The sequence below is a fragment of the Nansenia antarctica genome (assembly GCF_963989245.1).
Source record: "Nansenia antarctica genome assembly, chromosome: 4".
In the NCBI taxonomy this organism is placed as follows: domain Eukaryota; kingdom Metazoa; phylum Chordata; class Actinopteri; order Argentiniformes; family Microstomatidae; genus Nansenia; species Nansenia antarctica.
This window is the reverse complement of record NC_137689.1, coordinates 20,517,916-20,535,967: the sequence shown is the minus strand read 5'-3', so window position 1 is coordinate 20,535,967 and position 18,052 is coordinate 20,517,916. Positions and strand designations below refer to the sequence as shown.

The window sequence follows — 18,052 nt, the reverse complement described above, 5'->3', positions numbered from 1 at the left end:
ACCAATCACGATGCAGAACGCAGTCTCTCCGGCAACCTTTCAGTTGTCTCCTGGTCACGCGCACAGCAGGATGCAAGCATAAATGTTTTGATTTAATTTGGCTCAAGATTAACTCCATATAAGGATGCAAGCTGCCGTTAAATTCAACAACAGAAGGTGAGCTTCCCCGCAACTCGACGGTTGGACCTCGCGTTTAGTGTGAATAAAGTGAGTAAAAGTAAAAAGAGTATATATATATGTATATATTTATAGAGTAAAAGGAGCAAACTAATAATATATATATATATAATATAAACTAATAAGCCATGAATTCATACTTTGTTTGATGCCCGTCGAAGGGGAGAACCACCCGGTGTAGTCGGTGAAAGAAGGATTTTATTACACTGTCTTGACGGGGTCGTGTTTATTTCGATACAGGGCAAAGTGAATACTTCTCTGCCCAGAGCTGAACAGACGAGGATGCTCTCCGTCTAGCGTCCTGTTACCGTAGCCTGTAGGGCTCAGAGCAGAGACAGAGAGCTCATTATTACATTGCTAGCTAACTTCAACACAATGACTTCATGAATTTCATAATGTGCTTTTGTTTTCTGCATGCAACTGTTTGGCCTGTTACAGTGATAGGCTAGCTGTCATCATTCTGGCGATGGCCACCCACTGTGACCACGTATACATTTCAAAACAACTCTATTATTAGCTAGCTAGAGACATGTTTATCTTACTATAGGCCCTTGCACACCAATGCGTTTTTTTCGGATGACGGATTTAAAAATATGCATGCGAAAACGCACGCATTGGTGTGTGCAAAGACCTTAACACGTTAGCTGCTTGCATCATTCTGAATGATCCTACATTCTGGAAAGTTCTGCTGCTTGCCTTTTTTTCTTCCGTAAACCCTCAATGTTTCAATAACATCTAATCTCTGTCTGTTGTGTTCATGCATTATCCTCAGATCGCTAACCTACAGATGAGATGGAGTCCAGTGAGGATGGGCTCAGTGTGGGGGGCTCAGTGGGAGATGAGAACTACTTCATGGGATATACCTTTACCGATCGCTCCCACTCCAGCCGGGTGGTGAAGAGCATCATGGACCTTTGCCTAGAGGACAGACTGTTTGCTGATGTCAACATCACAGTGGATGGCAAGGAGTTCAACCTGCATCGCCTGGTGCTCTCAGCCCAGAGCAGCGTCTTCCGCTCTATGTTCACCTCCAATCTGAAGGAGGCACACAACCGCTGCATTGTACTCAAGGATGTCAGTGCATCAGTCTTCCAGTTGCTAGTCGACTACATTTATCATGGAACCATCAAACTGAGGGTGGAAGACCTCCAGGACACGTATGAAATGTCAGACATGTACCACTTAACTGCCCTGTTTGAGGAATGCTCACGCTTCCTCTCACGCACAGTGGAGGTCAAGAATTGCCTGCAGGTGATTGGCTGGTAGCGATAGTTTACACATCGTGTCATACAACAAATCATTGCATTTGAATGAATGAGTTTACCATTATGCTCTATGCCTTTTCATGTAATTAACATAATTAACCTAGATGTGAAATCTGTCAAGTGTGTTACCCTATCTGTCAAGTGTGTTACCCTATCACCTGTCTGCCGTCTTGTTGTGGTATACATTCATCAGCACAGCTTGTGGTGTTCAGTTATTCAGTTGATCACTCTTTCCTCCCTCTCCAGGTGATGTGGCTGGCAGACAGACACAGTGACCAGGAGCTGTACACTGTTGCTAAGCATTGTGCTAAAATCCATCTGGTTCAGCTGCATCAGACTGAAGAATTCCTCAACCTGCCCCTCTGCCTGCTCTTGGACATTTTAAAAGGTTTGTGATTCATCCAATAGGCTTCTCCTCCCACCTCAGCTGCATGCATACCAACAGTGTGTTCTATATGTCGACTGCTTGTCTTAATACTTGTGATCCAGCAGAGTCATGCTGTGATGTGTTCAGAAGTATTTACTTTGCTTGTTGCAGATGGCGTCCCGACCTCTCAGAACCCAACCGTGTCCATTCAGTCCTGGATAAATCACAACAGGGTGGAGAGAGAGGAATTCGCTAGTGTTCTTCAGGAGAGCCTAAAGGTAAATTCGATATGTTTTTTAGTAAACACACAGCTGGCCTTCTTCCTTTGTGGTACCATAGATAGATTAAAGAGATGTTCAGTAGTATTTCCATTTAGTGATTATTTTCTTTTGTCTCTAAATCCTCTCCCCTGGGCCAATAGGAAATTGGTGAAAATGTCCACATCTACCTGATAGGGAAGGAAGAGACAGGCACACACTCACTGGCTGTGTCACTCCACTGCGATGAGGATGATGCCATCAGTGTGAGTGGCCAGAACAGCTTGTGTCATCAGATCACTGCAGCCTGTAAGCATGGAGGGGACCTGTACGTGGTTGGTGGCTCCATCCGCCAACACATTTGGAAGTGCAACATGCATACCATGGACTGGGAGTGCTGTGCCCCGCTGCCCAGACACCGCCTTCATCAGACCATGGTGTCAGTGTCCAACCAGGATACCATCTACTCCTTAGGGGGCAAAACCCTGGCGGACACACTGTCCAACGCTGTCACATACTACACTGTCAAGGACGACATGTGGACAGTGACCAGCCAACTGGACACGGCTGTGTCTGGGGCGGCAGGGGTTAACCTGGGAGGGACCATCTACCTGCTGGGAGGGGAGGAACATGACATTTACTTCTTCACCAAACCCTCCCGCCTCATCCAGTGCTTTGACACAGCCACTCAGAAGTGCCAGGTTAAGCCCTACATGCTGCCGTTTGCTGGCTGCATGCACGCTACGGCCCACATGGACCTGATCTTTGTAGTGGCTGAGGGGGACTCCCTAGTGTGCTACAACCCTCTGCTGGAAAGCTTCACGCGCCTGCGCTTCCCTGAGGTGTGGAGCTGTGTGCCCTCTCTCTGGAAGGTGGCCAGCTGCAAGGGCTGCATATACGTCTTCAGGGACGAGTGCAAAAAGGGCGATGCTAACACGCTAAAGTTCAACCCTGCCACCTCTGTCGTCACTGTCATCAGGGGGATAAAAATTCCCCTCACAAACTGGCAGTTCATATTGGCCTGAACATTTCACTCATTGTTGCTGATTTCCATATTTCCCCAAACAGATATCATTTTAGTTATCATTGTGACAGTCATTGTTACTGGTCTACATAAGAAAAACCATATTGTGATTAGCACATAGCATAAAGGTGTTGTAGCTTATTGTGTCTAAAGATTAATGTAAAATCCTGTTTGTGTGCATACACAGGACCAGTGGGGATGTTTTGTAACTTTATAACTTTCCATGACTAATTCCTAAAATTGTATTTTCTTGCTGTTCATGTACATTAAATGTATCAATTATAGTGTCAAAGGCAGCACTAAGATCTACTAGTATCAAAACTGAGATTTTTCCCGAGTCTGTGTTTACGCGAATGTCATTAAGGACCTTAATAAGGGCAGTTTCAGTGCTATGTAGTGGGCGAAAGCCTGATTGAAAGTCATCAAAGAGATCATTTAGGGTCAAATAATTGCTAAGTTGTTCGTGGGCAACCATTTCAATAATTTTTCCTGTACAGGGAAGGTTTGATATGGGTCTGTAGTTGTTTAGTACAAATGGGTCTAGGCCGTTCTTTTTTAGTAGTGGCTTAATAACTGCAGTTTTCAGGGCTTCAGGGAAGATTCCTGATGAAAGGGAGGTGTTAATTATTTGTATTACTTCGCCTGCCATGCAGCTAAATATGTTTTTAAAAAAGCTTGTTGGCAGGACATCAAGGGCACAGGTGAATGCGTTTCTGAGATAGATAGATAGATAGATAGATCTTTATTTAGTCAGGACAGTGCACATTAATGAGTGGGGCAGTCCCACTCATATTTTTTCATTTTTATTGACAGATAAAGTGACGTTTTGACAGGAAGAATGGGTGAGAGAGAGAGGAGGGATGACATGCAGGATATGTCCCCGGCCGGAATCAAACCGGGGACCCTGCGGTTACATGGTCGACGCTTAACCCGCTACGCCACCTAAGCGCCCCTTCTTAATCTCTTTTAGTAAAGAGAAAAACATGTCCACTTTGGTGTATGCTTCTTTGCCTTGCTTTCTCACTTGAACTGCTTCTCAATTTCTTTTAAGACAGCTTTTAAAAAAAAATGTTTAATAAAAAGTAATATAGTCATAAATACAGAGTCTATCCCATATAGATACAGTACACCAGTGTATATGTATGGTCTGGTTACCTTTTACATTGTTTCATTAGCTGTGACTGAGGTGAACGGCCGCATCATTGCCACCAAGCCTGTGCATGTGGCCCTGGCCCTACACAAGGAGAATTGCCAAGCACAGCGCGAGGAACTTATCACGAACCAGTACATGCAGAGGATGGCCAGCTTCCACACCGTGCCCAACCCAGTCATCAACCCCTACCAGCCTGGTCCAACATTCTGCATTCCACAGGCACCTGTGGAACCAGACCTGTGCTGCCTTCTACCTCACCCCCTGGGTGAGACCTGAGCACTTCCAGAACATGGCCAAAACCAGGCGTTCATTGGATCCTAGGCCTCCGACCTTCAATGCCGAGACCATCAACAAAACATTTATCATGAATATGCTTTTGATTATGAGTATCTAATAAAATAATATTGCAAAATAAAAAAGATATTTAAAAATATCATCCATTAGAAAATGTTGACATTATTGACGCTGCTATGTCTGTAAAAGGGTAGGTTGGATGTCAATCAACGGTGTATAGCTGTGCATTTTGGAAAATTATTTTGGTTGAAAACCGCTTGTTCTTTAGAGACCAAAACAACATTCTGCTTATAGATCAAAACACTAACATTGCTTCTTTAGGGTCTTTGATGAAAACAGTGCTTTTGAGTACTGTATATACGTGGAAAATACTTTTTTCCTACGAATATCTATTCACTCCATAGTGTATGTGGTTCAGAGTGCACCAAATAAATCTCCTACTGAAGGTTTCCTGAACCACTACATAGGTGAAAAACCCAAACTCTGTACAACATAATTTACACTGCTGGCTACAGTCCTTGAGGTAACAATGACTAGAATGGTTCTATACATTCTTATATAGAAATTTTAATAGAACATCAAGGATGTGTGCGTGTGTGTGTGTGAGTGCGTGCGTGTGTCAGTGTGTGTGTGTGTTTATTTAACCAGTTACAGAGGGAGATAGACTTTTATCACACCTGGCATACTGTGACATGTACAGAAAAAAATTAAAACAACTTTAATAAGGGCTAAAATTGTCACAGCAAACAATGTGATAAACGATTAACAATAAAAGAACACAATATCCTGTTACCGTGTGCGTTTGTGTAACTCCTGTTTGTGTGTGTGTGTGTGTGTGTGTGTGTGTGTGTGTGTGTGTGTGTGTGTGTGTGAGTGTTTGTGTAACCTGTGTTGATTGAATAAATAATTCGGGAGATATTCCACATGCATTTATTGAACATTTTTCAATATCATATAGCATTGTGTAAATGTGACAGAGTATGGTCTGCATGTTCTATGTGTTTGTGTGCAGTGTGCGAATTAAATCACGGTGTGCGGGGGAGCGAATTAAATCACGGTGTGCGGGGGAGCCCAGGGATTAAAGCAAAAAAAAAAAATCTCCTGACGGAAAAAAAAATTCAGGCCAAATCGGGGCCGGTGGCTTTCCGTGCGCAAAGCGCGCGTGCGATTTTCCGTTCTACGTTCTAATGCTTTGACTTTTCTTTCGAAAAATGTGAATACATTTCCGCGTTGTCGAAAATCAATGACACATCGCTAGTCAACTAACACGGCTTGTTTTATGAGCCTGCTAACAATGTAAAGTAGTGTTGTAGTTAACTAGGTAGCAGTCCAATCGATTACGTTGCAGTATTTTGGCTTGACTAGCAAGTTTGTGTTGTGATTCTCAACATTTCACCCTTTTCCATATTTTTGAATAATAAATGTGTGGACTGACGATGTAGCGCAGCCTAACTTATTCTAATAATTATTTAACATAGTTTTATTGTGATAATTATTCCCCCCTCCTCCCAGACTTACAAGGTCCTGGTCACATTATTATTGGATTGGTTGTTTGCGTGCCGGGTGAAGTTAGCTAAACATTTAACCTGCTAGCAAGAGAAACATCATGTCACTCTCCAAAGGTCTAAAGAGGAAAGTTGACGGTGGAAACAGGGCATTTAGGAATGGACAGTGAACTATGCGTTCATCCTACCTGGTTTCATCAATGCAAAGCCATTGTGAGACTCACATTTTCCGTGCTCACAATGAATGTTCCCTTCCACCTATACATGCGAGTCGTCCTTTTCGTCAATGAATGTGATAAAGACGCACTGACTAGAGGAATCGATTGGTGCATAAAAACCTTGAGAACTGCCGGATTAAAGTGACGTCCATAATAATAATAAATAATAATAATACATTAGACTTAGCGCTTTTCTAGACACTCAAAGACGTCCATATCACCAGATAGCCAACAAATAGTGACCGATGGGAGATGCCAGTTTTCTCATTAAGTGAGATTTAATAGCCTAATATTATTTTTTCTATTTTTAATGAATGGCTCATTGTAATTATTATCCCTGGTAATGTAGCGTGTTTGCTCTGTCGTTTCAGGAGCATATAGGCTAAGCGGATTGTTGTGTCCTGTTTATACCGCCAGTGGGCGCTAGTAGGCAAGTGATGTATGCAGTTACGGAAGTGATGTATGCACTTACGGATGTGAAGGAGGTGGAATAAACGTGGAAGTGAACAGCAACTGCGTGTCTCCCGGTCTCATTCTTTCCTAACTACTTTCGTACTACAGAATACCACATTTTTGGCGACGAGGATGGCTATTTCCGTACCCTTACCTACACCGTTCATGCCTGTGCCAGGCGAACCTGCTATTTCTTTTCCTACTTGGTTGAGAATGTTTGAAAATTACATGCTCGTAATTGATGCTACCGGAGAAAAATGGCCGGAGGAAAGAAAGCGCGCGATTCTTCTCCATGCACTTGGGACTGAAGGACAAAGACTGTTCTACACTCTAAAGGATACGGGTGTTACCTACACTTCTGCCGTGGATGGACTGAAAAAGTACTTTGTTCCTAAGGTGAATGTGATTGCTGAACGTCACAAATTTCGACAGAGAGCTCAGGGTCCTGACGAGACGGTTAATCAGTTCCTTGCTTCATTACGCGAGCTAGCTGCAGCTTGTGAATTTGGTGCCATGGAGGAACAAATGATTCGTGATCAACTGATTGAGCGTGTTGCTAATACACGCATACGAGACAGACTTTTGCTTGAATCGGACTTGTCTCTGGACAAAGCTACTTCAATGGCCTTACAAATCGAGGCTGGACTACGGAACTCCAACGTTCTCTCTGGAGCTACAGCTTCGGTGAGAGCCATCGAGAAACAGCCGACGAGGAGGAGGTTCGACAAGGGCAAGAAGAAAGCTCCGACGACGACTGCACCTGCCACGGTCTACAGCCAGCCAGCTACAACTGGGAATCAGCGCGCCTGCTTCCGATGCGGATCCACAGGACACTTAGCTAACAAGCCTACATGCCCGGCGGTTAAGGTGACTTGCAATACATGCGGAAAAGTTGGACATTTTTCCAAGGTGTGTAGATCGGCTCAAAAAGAGGTGCGTGAGGTAGTGGTGAATGACGTTACTGTGCTTTACATGCAGGGGGCCGTCGTGAATGATAAAATTATGTGTACTGTACGAGTTGATGCAAATTATCATTCCCATGATGTTGAGCTGATAGTGGATACAGGCTCATCTGTTTCTATTATTCCAGAGAGTACTTACCAGACACTTTTCCATACATGTGTCCTTGCTGAGCCTACAGTGAATCTGCTTACTTACTCCAGAGAGAAAATTCCTGTTAAAGGTTGCATGCATGCTACAGTTGTTCATAATGGACATTCAGTTACAGGTTCATTGATAGTGGTTGAATCAGGAAATGCATTGCTGGGACTAGATTTATTTGTAGCATTGCAGATGTGCATTGAGGGTAACAAAATTATTACTGTTAGCCCTGCTAGCTCTCCTACTGTGCTCCGAGCACCTACTGTACAGAGTACCACTCCACAGACCGAACCAGAGGTTCTAGTACAGGAGTTAGGGTGTGCAAAAGGTTTTATGCACAAAATACAGGTTAAACCAGATGCTGTGCCAGTACAGCAGAAACTGAGGAGGCTTCCGTTCTCAGTGAGGCAGGCTGTGACCGATGAGCTCGCAGATCTACAGGAAAAAGGCGTTATAGAACGTATAGACGCATCTCCATGGGTTTCACCTATAGTTGTGACCCAGAGAAAGGGGGGAGGAAAGCCTCGCCTGTGTGTTGACCTCAGAGAACCTAATAAGGCAATCATCAGTGACTGTCATCCCTTACCGCACATGGATGAACTGTTCGCTGAGCTCCGTGGAGCCACAGTCTTTTCTACTATAGACTTAGCCTCTGCTTATCACCAGTTGCCATTGCATCCAGATAGCCGTGATTTAACTGCGTTTATCACGCATGAGGGTCTCTTTCGTTTCTGCCGAGTGCCATTTGGCCTCGCTTCTGCTCCTTCAGCTTTTCAGAAAATGATGTCGACTGTACTGACAGGCCTGCCAGGCGTACAGGCCTACCTGGATGATGTGATTTGCTACGGCATCACACAGCAGGATCACGATGTCAGCCTACGGAGAGTGCTACATGCTCTAAATGAAGTGGGACTGAAACTGAACATGCACAAGTGTAAGTTCAACCAGAAAGCTCTGCGCTTCCTGGGCCACACTGTGTCCAAAGATGGTCTTCATCCTGACCAAGACGGGGTCAGTGCTGTGGCGAACGCGCCTGCCCCGCACGACACATCCTCCCTGCGGTCCTTCCTAGGACTTGCATTGTGGTATAGTAAATTCATACCTGACTTCTCTACTGTGGTGGAACCGCTACGTGCTACACTCAGGGAATCTACTGACACTAAGTTTGAATGGACAGCGGATGCAGAGTCCAGTTTTACTGAGGTTAAGAGACTGATTACTGAGAGTCCTACCTTAGCATTATATGATCCTGAGTTACCTACTTATGTCACTACCGATGCTTCTAACTATGGATTGGGGGCTGTAATGAGCCAGATTCACCCAGACAATACAGAGAGAACCATAGCTTTTGCGTCCAGGACACTTTCTCCTGCAGAGAGAAAGTACTCTACCGTCGAGCGTGAGGCGCTGGCATGCGTTTGGGCGGTGGAAAGGTGGAGAACCTACCTGTGGGGACATCGTTTTGTCCTACGCACAGACCACCAAGCGTTGACAACCCTACTCACTTCCAGGGGTACGGGTCGCGCAGGTCTGAGAATAGCGAGATGGTCTGCACGTCTACTATGCTTTACTTATGATGTCACTTACCATCCAGGGAAACGTAATGTGACTGCTGACTGCTTGTCCAGACTCCCTCTGCCTTCGACAGGAGAGGTGGAGGAGGAGCCAGACATGGTGGCTACTGTGTTCACAGGTTCCTCACATGCCATATCTGTGACCGAGTTCACTGCTGCCTGTGAGGCCTGTCCTGAACTGACTCAACTGAGACAGCAGATACAGAAAGGTTGGCCAAAATACAGTAAGAATGTGACAAAGGAACTTGCTCCATATTTTAGAGTGAGAGATGAACTGGCTGTGGATGAACTACTTGTCATGAGAGGCCCCGACCGTGTGGTGGTTCCTACTACACTACGGTCCAAAGTTGTAAATTTAGCTCATGAAGCGCATCAGGGAATAGTGCGTACTAAACAGAGACTACGAGAGCTATATTGGTGGCTGCAAATGGACAGATGTGTCCAGACATTAGTAGGCTCATGTGTACCCTGTCAATACAATGACAAAACAGCCAAAACTGCGCCTGCACCACTTACCCCAGTGGAACTGCCAGGTGGACCATGGGAGAAGGTGGCCATTGACATTGTTGGTCCCTTTGACTGTGCGACATGGGACTGCCGTTATGCTATTACACTCACAGACTATTACAGTAAGTGGCCAGAGGTGGCGTTTGTCTCTACTGTAACTACAGAGGCGGTTATTAGCTTCTTGACTACAGTGTTTAGTCGTGAAGGTAACCCTTCCTTCCTGGTCTCTGACAACGGATGTCAGTTTACCTCCCATGCTTTTGCAAGCTTTCTGGGAGAGAGAGAGATAAAGCACCTGCGTTCCAGTGTTTATTATCCAAGAGCCAACGGGGCTATTGAGAGATTTAATCGAGTTCTCCCAATAAAGGCCTATATGTAGGCTATATAGGCTATTATATATCATTTATATACCTAATACCAACATCTAAATAGATTGTATGCCTCTACAAATCATATTACACCAGGTAAAATCCGTCACAACTTGGAATAAATCCATCGCAATTTGGAATATTTTAGAGCTCCCCCAAAATTTCACAAACCATGTTTCCAGGGGAGCTCATGTCACCACTAGGGGAGCTATAGCTCCCCGAGCTCCCCCTTATTTCGCACCCTGTTTGTGTGTACATAATGCATCTGTGTGTGTGTGTGTGTGTGTGTGTGTGTGTGTGTTATGTGGCCCTGCCCAGCCCGTGCCACTGTTTGACCAGCTCCTGGGGAGTGTTGACCATGTCCCTCCAGTGTTGCAGCTGTGGTCCGCGGGCGTACATTAAGGGCCCCAACACCACCAGGCCCAGAGCAGGCCAGTAGAGTCTTAGGAGGCATAGTACAGGGTAAACGCAGGTGTCTCAGGAGACGTAGTGCTTGGGGGTGGCAATGTCTCGGGAGGAGCAGGTAAGGTGTAACCTGACACTACGAATGAACTATGAAATATTTTGTCATTCAAAAGGTTTGAGACACCAAAGTGTGCCACATTGTTTCATGTTTTGTAGCAGTGCAATTCCCTGTAATCATGAACCAATTACAGTTGCATGTTCTCCGATCATGATAATACACATACTGTATTTATGTGCTGGCAATGTGTTTTTGAAACAATAAAACTAGTTCACATTTATTTACATTGACACTCCTTGGAATTACGGCACTGTTACGTTCTACATTTTCGCTAGGGAGAATAAGAAGTAACAATTTACAGGTGTTATGTAATATTGGTATTTATTACAGCAAGGATAAATTAAAGTCACAATGGGTCAGATAAAAACAGAATTAGAACTATAACAAATGCCTCATACTCAAATAAACAATAAACTCATCCCGAGGATGGTTAAATAAACAATAACAATAAAAAGGTTTCAAACACAACGTATCACTAACAATATCAACTGAACAAAGTCTCAACACAATTATAACCAAATGAAGTATCAACTAAATCATAACCAAAATATCTCTAACAAAGTATCACTGAACAAGATCACTAAACACAGAACACAACTAACAAACTAAACCACCAGCAAGGCAACACAAAATGGTGGGAACTGTGTGAATGGATCACACAGCTGCTGCTGGTTCTCCCTCAAGGTCTTTTGTAGGGTGTGGCATCTGATGATTGGTTGGGGGTTGATTATTGGCTGGTGATGATTGGCTGGAGTTGATTGACCACTGCTGGAGTTGATTGGTAATTATCACGGGGGGGGGGGGGGAGGGGGGGGTGGATCCCCTGGACTGGACTTATGGCTGTTAAAAAGACATACACACAAATACACAGACACAGACAACCAGGCTACTCATAGCCGTCACAGGCACTAAATAAAGCAACGTTGGATTTTGCAGTAAGGACTATTCAGTAACACTATACATTAAGAGTGCCCTTCATAATGGGTTTTATAAATTATGAATTTACTTTAGAAACCATTGATAAATTATGTATTACTACAGTATAATGTAGTTATTGTTGTTTATGAATCCTTTATGAACCATTTTGAGGGATTATTGACAATATTACATGTTATTTTAGATATCAGTTAGTGGTAAGTGACAGTGCCCAGATAAACAGAACCAAAGTTTGGAGTGAAGTCTTTCCCTGTTCATTGACTCTTTTATCAAATAAGTAATTTGTCATTTAGGGGAACTATCCCAATAATGTAAAGTGTGACTGACTTCTCTTTGCCCAAGAATGGCACCAATTGTGATGTATTGTGAAATGTTAATACACCTAACCAGTAGGTGGCGCTCCCTACCTAATTGGATGCAGTCATAGAACCTGTAAGATACCTGAGTAAGAGTCAGTTCAGTAAAGTGATCTTCAATTGCATGTCAGGTCTCCGTGTGAGTTATTACTTGTAAGCCCTATCAGTCATTGTTATTAATAAGACAAAGACATATTACACCAATGTCTCTGTTAACAATAGAATAGAATACATTTCCCAGTGTTCCATTTCAGGTGTAGTAGTAGTAGTCATAATTCTGACCTTGAGGCACAGCGGGTGGGAGTAGTAGCGGATCCAGGGATGGCAGCCATTGAGCATGTGCAGTAGCATGCAGCAGCTGCTCCACACGTCCGCCTTGGCACAGCGGAGGTCGCCTCGCGCCACCTCAGGCGCCATGTGAGTCTCGGTGCCAGGGAACCCTGACCCTGGAAGGACCATAGACAGATAGGTGTTCAGGTGACTGGTGGTGCCAGTCTTTCATTCAGATTTACTTGACATCATTGAAGGCTGACTCACTCAAGGTAAAAAATAAACTCTACTGAGTGAAATAGGAGTACATTATGATACAATGGTCACTGTCTCTGCCTGAAGTGAATCAGTCAAATGAACAATATTGGTTTGTATTTCTGAGACGACGGTATACAAATAAAGAAATCACAATATTATAAAGACTTGTATGCGCACACACACACACACACACACACACTCACTCACCCCTGTATGCTTGGGTGCTCTGTCCATTCTGGTCCAGTGTCTCAGAGAGACCAGTCACAGAGGAAAGTGTCCCTGCCGTCCTCAGAGAGCAGAACGTTGTCGACTGTAAAAAGACAGAGACAGACAGAGACAGACAGAGACAGACAGACAGAGACAGACAGAGACAGACAGAGACAGACAGAGGTAAACAGACTGAATACGAAGTGAAAGAAAGCTCATTAAACTACATTAATCGACATTTTGCTTTCATCAGGATGTATGACGAAGGTTCAGTCAGGACACTTAGGTCGGTAAAATATTGTTTATTGAAATGGTGGTACATTAGGTTTGGCGTAATTGGATGGCACCGCAATGTAGGCCTATAGCTCCCCGCCTAAACAGCATAAAATACTATAATATAAGGCAGGGAGGCCAGCGACCGGGCGGGTGGAGGCTGGGACAGTGGGTGGGACGACCCATAAGTATAACTCTCATAGCCAGTGGCGTTACGCTGTTTAACCATGGTGGAGTGTCGCATAGCTCGCCTCTTTTAAGCCTAGTCCTATGAACATGTGATGTGTTTTGCATATGTGAAAACGCACGTTCATTACTCTGTCTGCACCCTGCGTATCTATCAGAGTAGAAAGGCATATTGAAACCAGTAGATGGCGTTATGCACCTGAAAGCAGCTTATGATTAACTTATTAAAGAAGACCATGCCTGGATCCAATTGGCTGATGCCTTCCCAGCTCATAGAAAGTCCCATCCCAGTCAACTACATTACACTCCACATGCTGTCACAAAAGGCAATAAAGGGTTACATCTTTATGTGCAACCCAAACGTTGTGGGTTCGAGCCGGCTTTAGGACATGCCTTCTGCAGACAACTTACCCTTACCACTTAATGACTAATACTGTCTAACTGCCACCAAGTTGAAGTATTATACTGTAGTTAAGTTAGTAACATAGTGTTTTTTTTTAAGTACATGTATTGCTTTGTATAGTAACATGCAGAGGTGCGAATTATGATGGCCTTGTACTATCGTTTCTGCATGCATGTTTTGCTTGGAGACTACAGTAGCTTAAAATGTTTTGCTCTAGCAACATTCTCCTTTTCCGGGCGGTCAAATACATATATCTTCATCTGATCAATAGGGTCAGGTATAGTTTCATTATATATCCTAACAATCACTACTGATTGCTACAGCAGTATGTCAACAAAAGGTTTGCTGTAGAAACAGAAGTGGGGGATGAAGAGAATGGATGTAGAGAAGCAAAGGGAACCCTTCACCATGGCAGGTATCTGTTAGTGTAAGTGTAAGTATTGGGTTAACCAGACCTTTTGTGGGGACCTAGTCTGGTTTCTACTACTCTCTGGCATACCTTTGATGTCCAGGTGCAGAACGTGTCTCTGATGCAGGTGCTCTAGTGCCCCCAGGACCTGCCAAAAGTAGTGCAGGGCGAGGTCTTCAGGTAGACTGCCCCTCTCTCTCAGCTGGGCCAAACCACCTGGGGGCGAGGTGTGTGTGTGGGGGGGGTGTAAGTGACTATAATGCAAGTGTAAACATGTTTAGAAACAACCTGGGGGTGAGGGGGGGGGTGGGGGTAAGTGACTATAATGCAAGTGTAAACATGTTTAGAAACAACCTGGGGGTGAGGGGCGGGGTGGGGGTAAGTGACTATAATGCAAGTTCATATTAACTGAACAGAGGGTGTTCACCTGTCTTCTGATCCATGAAAAGTGTGAGATTCGGGCCCTCCCTCACGGCCCCATAGAGCTCAACCACACGAGGAGAGTTCAGAGCGTTCCACGTGCTCACTTCCTCACAGTTGAAATGACTCAATGGGATCTTATGTAGGAAACAAAAACATATTCTTCAGATTATGGTCAGGTTTTACTGGCCACTTTCCATTGTGTTTCACATCACAGCATAACATTCACAGGAGAGCCAAGGGTCTGGCACGTGATCTGAATCCAAATTACATTGATTAGATTAGAGTCTAATTATGATTATTTAATTAATCAAGAACTGAAATGTTTTTCATAATGATTAATTAACCTTGCGTTGAATTAATCTAGGCGACGATGTGAGACACATTTGTACTTGTCCTACCTTCTTGGCAGCACACTCGAATCCAGTACTTCTGTCTTGAACACTGAACACATCTCCGTACGAGCCATTCTGGATGTGGTAAAGGATGTGGTACTCTTTTCCCGCCCTGTATCCAGACTGACTGGGCTGGAGCAACTGAAATATACACAAACACAGAGTAGGAATTTAGTCACATTTTGTATGACAAGTAACCTGTCGTGTGTCTATAAAAATAAAAAAAAATATATATATTAAAAAAAATAAAAATAAAAATAAAAAATATATATATTCGTTCTTCTTCTATCACAGAGACTGCCAATGGCCCCGAGCCTGAGCTAGATTACTCTTCCTGCTGCAACTGGTGAACTGATGATTCACTTGCTTAGTCAAATGTATTGATTGTAAGTCGCTTTGGAATAAGGCGTCTGCTAAATGCCAAAAATGTCAATGTAAATGTAAAAGTAGCCCACATACAATATATACAGTATTCATATTACATATACATATAAAATGCAATTCTTTAAGTGGACATGGAATCATCATCAGTCATCAAATCAATCTTATCATGTTAGTTGAGGTAAATAAACAAATGTAAATTCCTCTTACCTTGTGGAATAAGAGTCCTTCGTTGGTATGTGCGTTGACCTCGCTCCCATCCGAGGTCTCTCTCACCAGCTCTTTGAAGAAAGGGGATACCAGGTGGCGGTTCCTCTTGGTCACCGTGCCCCGCAGTTCCTCAACGCTACACACACACCCTTGGCTGCAGGTTGGTTTGGAATCCTCCAAGAGATCCTCCAAGTGTGTACAGTCAGACCCACCTGCCGGACTGCAGAGTGAACTGAACACATCATCATCTTCCATACTGGAGGACGATGATCCTGATGATCCTGACTCCCGGCCAAAACAGCAGGCGGACTCACAGTCAGACACGTCCATCAGACAGCAGGACACACTCAGACACACACCCTCGTACCAGGAAGTTGTCCGACACGCACATGACACTGGAGAGGCAGTCAGACACACCCTCCAAGCTGCAGAGAGACTCAGACGCTCCTCCGAAACTGCACGAGGAGTCTTTCTCGCCCTTATGAATACGGAGAGAATCAAACACACCATCCAGATGGCACGAATAGTCCGACTCCCCCCCGAGTTCGCTGGAAGAGTCAGACAGACCCATTAGTCTGTGGTAGTTGTCTGACAGCGACGCGCCCTCTCGATACTCTGACACACCTGCAAAGCTGCAGCAGGATACAGACACATCATCCCCAAGTATACAATGTTTAGACACACCCTCCAGACCTAGACTGCAGTCTCCATGGCTGCGATGGTGGACTTGTGGGTGGTCAACAGGTAGAGGGATGATGTCATAGGCCTGGGCCACCTAATCGCCCAACGATTTGGACCAATCAATCTCTTGCACCCACAAACCCTGGATCACAGGAGGCCCCTCCCCTTCCTGACGCCTCCGTCGTCGTTCCAGTGGCTTTGTGCGATGCTTCCTTGTGGTGTGGACGCCCACAGTAAATCAGTGATCTTGTGTTATTTGACGTGCTTAAGAATGCTGAAATTGACCAACTAAGCACCAACTAAGAGAGACCTTGGCCTTCAGTGTGTGCAGTGTAGATGAGTAGGCTGGGTTCTGTCTTTGGGTTCCTCAGGGTTACAGTGTAGATGAGGAGGCAGAGGCTGGTGTGCTGGAGCGAACCACACTCTTCCACCAGGCCAGGACTGAGAATGGGACTGACGATGGAGTTGTCCTCCCTCTTCTGGCTCTGTTCTTTGGCAAGGTACTGCCCAGTACACCCTCACGTCCCTAAACAGGACCCCTGTAACATACCTGAGTTCTTGCATTTCTCCTGCCATTGATGCTGGATGAACAATGTTCTCTCTGCAGTCTGACCCTCTTGCCTATGTGATGGTGCCGTACTTCCCCCACGGGAGTCTGAAGGCGGTACAAGCAGTCCAGCCGCTCACTGCCACAGCGAGTCCTCTTCCATAAGTTCCAGCTACATCGAACATCCTCTTGTCCTCTATTGGCGTCCAGTAAACCAACCGACGGTTGTTTCTCACACTCTAGGAGGTTACCATGGTGATGAGGGGTGTGGCCCAGGGACTACAGGCCCTGCAGGCTGTGGGCGTCACCCACGCCTCTCTGAACCCCAACAACGTGTTCGTCCTCAAGCGAGAGCAAGGCATGCTGGGAGACTTTGATTTCACCAAGGCCACTGTAAGTGGTAAACAGGTCACCAGTCATGAGACTTATGTAAATTCCACATTGTGTGGAAAGTGGATGTTATTAAAAAAAAAAAAAATCTGATGTAACTTTTTTAGGCTGCTGTGAATGTGGTTCTGATTGGTTTGTGTTGTGTCCATCTGAAGTGGTAGCTGTGTGTGTTGTGTCTATCTGAAGTATTAGCTGTGTGTGTTGCTCCAGGGGCAGCGGGCGGTGGACAGGGGGATGGTGGCAGGCTCCATCAGCCTGGTGGCCCCAGAGCTCCGTGACGGCTCCGCTCCGTCTCCAGCCTGCGACCTGTACTCCTTCGGGTGCCTGCTGCTCTGGGTAGGACGCCTCCTTCCTATCCGCTCTATTCAGGAGTCCACAGGGATTCACTACGGAACAGTCTGGATGGAATAGAGCAGGAATCTGATGGGGTTCCAGGCAGGCTAGAGGAGATTAAAAAAACATTTTAAAAAGGGGGTCGGGTTGGTACAAGTTCCCTAATCAACTGTTGCATATTGCCCTGGAAGTGTGCACGTCCCAACGTTCAGCGGTGCTCTGGATGACCCTGCCAACCTGACCCTGGATGTGGTGAGGAACACAGAGAGAGCCTCTCCATTCATCAAGAGTTTAGATGTTGTTTCTAAGCCTATACAGTGGATGTGTTTCCTGTTTTCCAGGAGGCCAAACTCCAAGCCCTGCTCCCTAAGCTGTTGGCACGCCAAGGAAGACTGACTGCTGCTCAAGTCCTGGCAGATGACTACTTCCTGAGTGGCCAAGCATGAAGAGTAGTAGAGGCAAATGACAAATATTTGTTTGACTGTTTCACATCTTTCTTTCTTTCTTATGTATTTCTTGTTCTTTACCTTTTGTTGACGTGACAATGTGACAATTTGGTTTCACAGTATATTACTTGAAATATAAATGTTTGGATATGTAAACAGGTGATG

At 44.9% G+C, this 18,052-nt stretch overlaps 2 protein-coding genes across 2 annotated transcripts; one reads left to right on the top strand and one right to left on the bottom strand.

The window, feature by feature from the left end:
- Window positions 1-969: 969 nt before the first annotated feature.
- LOC308155048 (kelch repeat and BTB domain-containing protein 4-like) lies at window positions 970-3,091 on the top strand (the record flags this gene model as incomplete). Its single annotated transcript, XM_080528281.1, has 4 exons — window positions 970-1,428; window positions 1,689-1,830; window positions 1,981-2,087; window positions 2,231-3,091. The coding sequence occupies 4 exons, from the start codon at window positions 970-972 to the stop codon at window positions 3,089-3,091; spliced, it is 1,569 nt and encodes a 522-aa protein (XP_080384407.1).
- Window positions 3,092-11,620: 8,529 nt separating this feature from the next.
- LOC308155858 (mitogen-activated protein kinase kinase kinase 14-like) lies at window positions 11,621-15,820 on the bottom strand (the record flags this gene model as incomplete). The annotated part of the gene is given in 8 exon segments (XM_080529227.1): window positions 11,621-11,626; window positions 12,361-12,524; window positions 12,814-12,866; window positions 12,868-12,916; window positions 14,175-14,300; window positions 14,512-14,641; window positions 14,906-15,040; window positions 15,491-15,820. Coding segments are annotated over 8 exon segments (993 nt in total).
- Window positions 15,821-18,052: the final 2,232 nt, after the last annotated feature.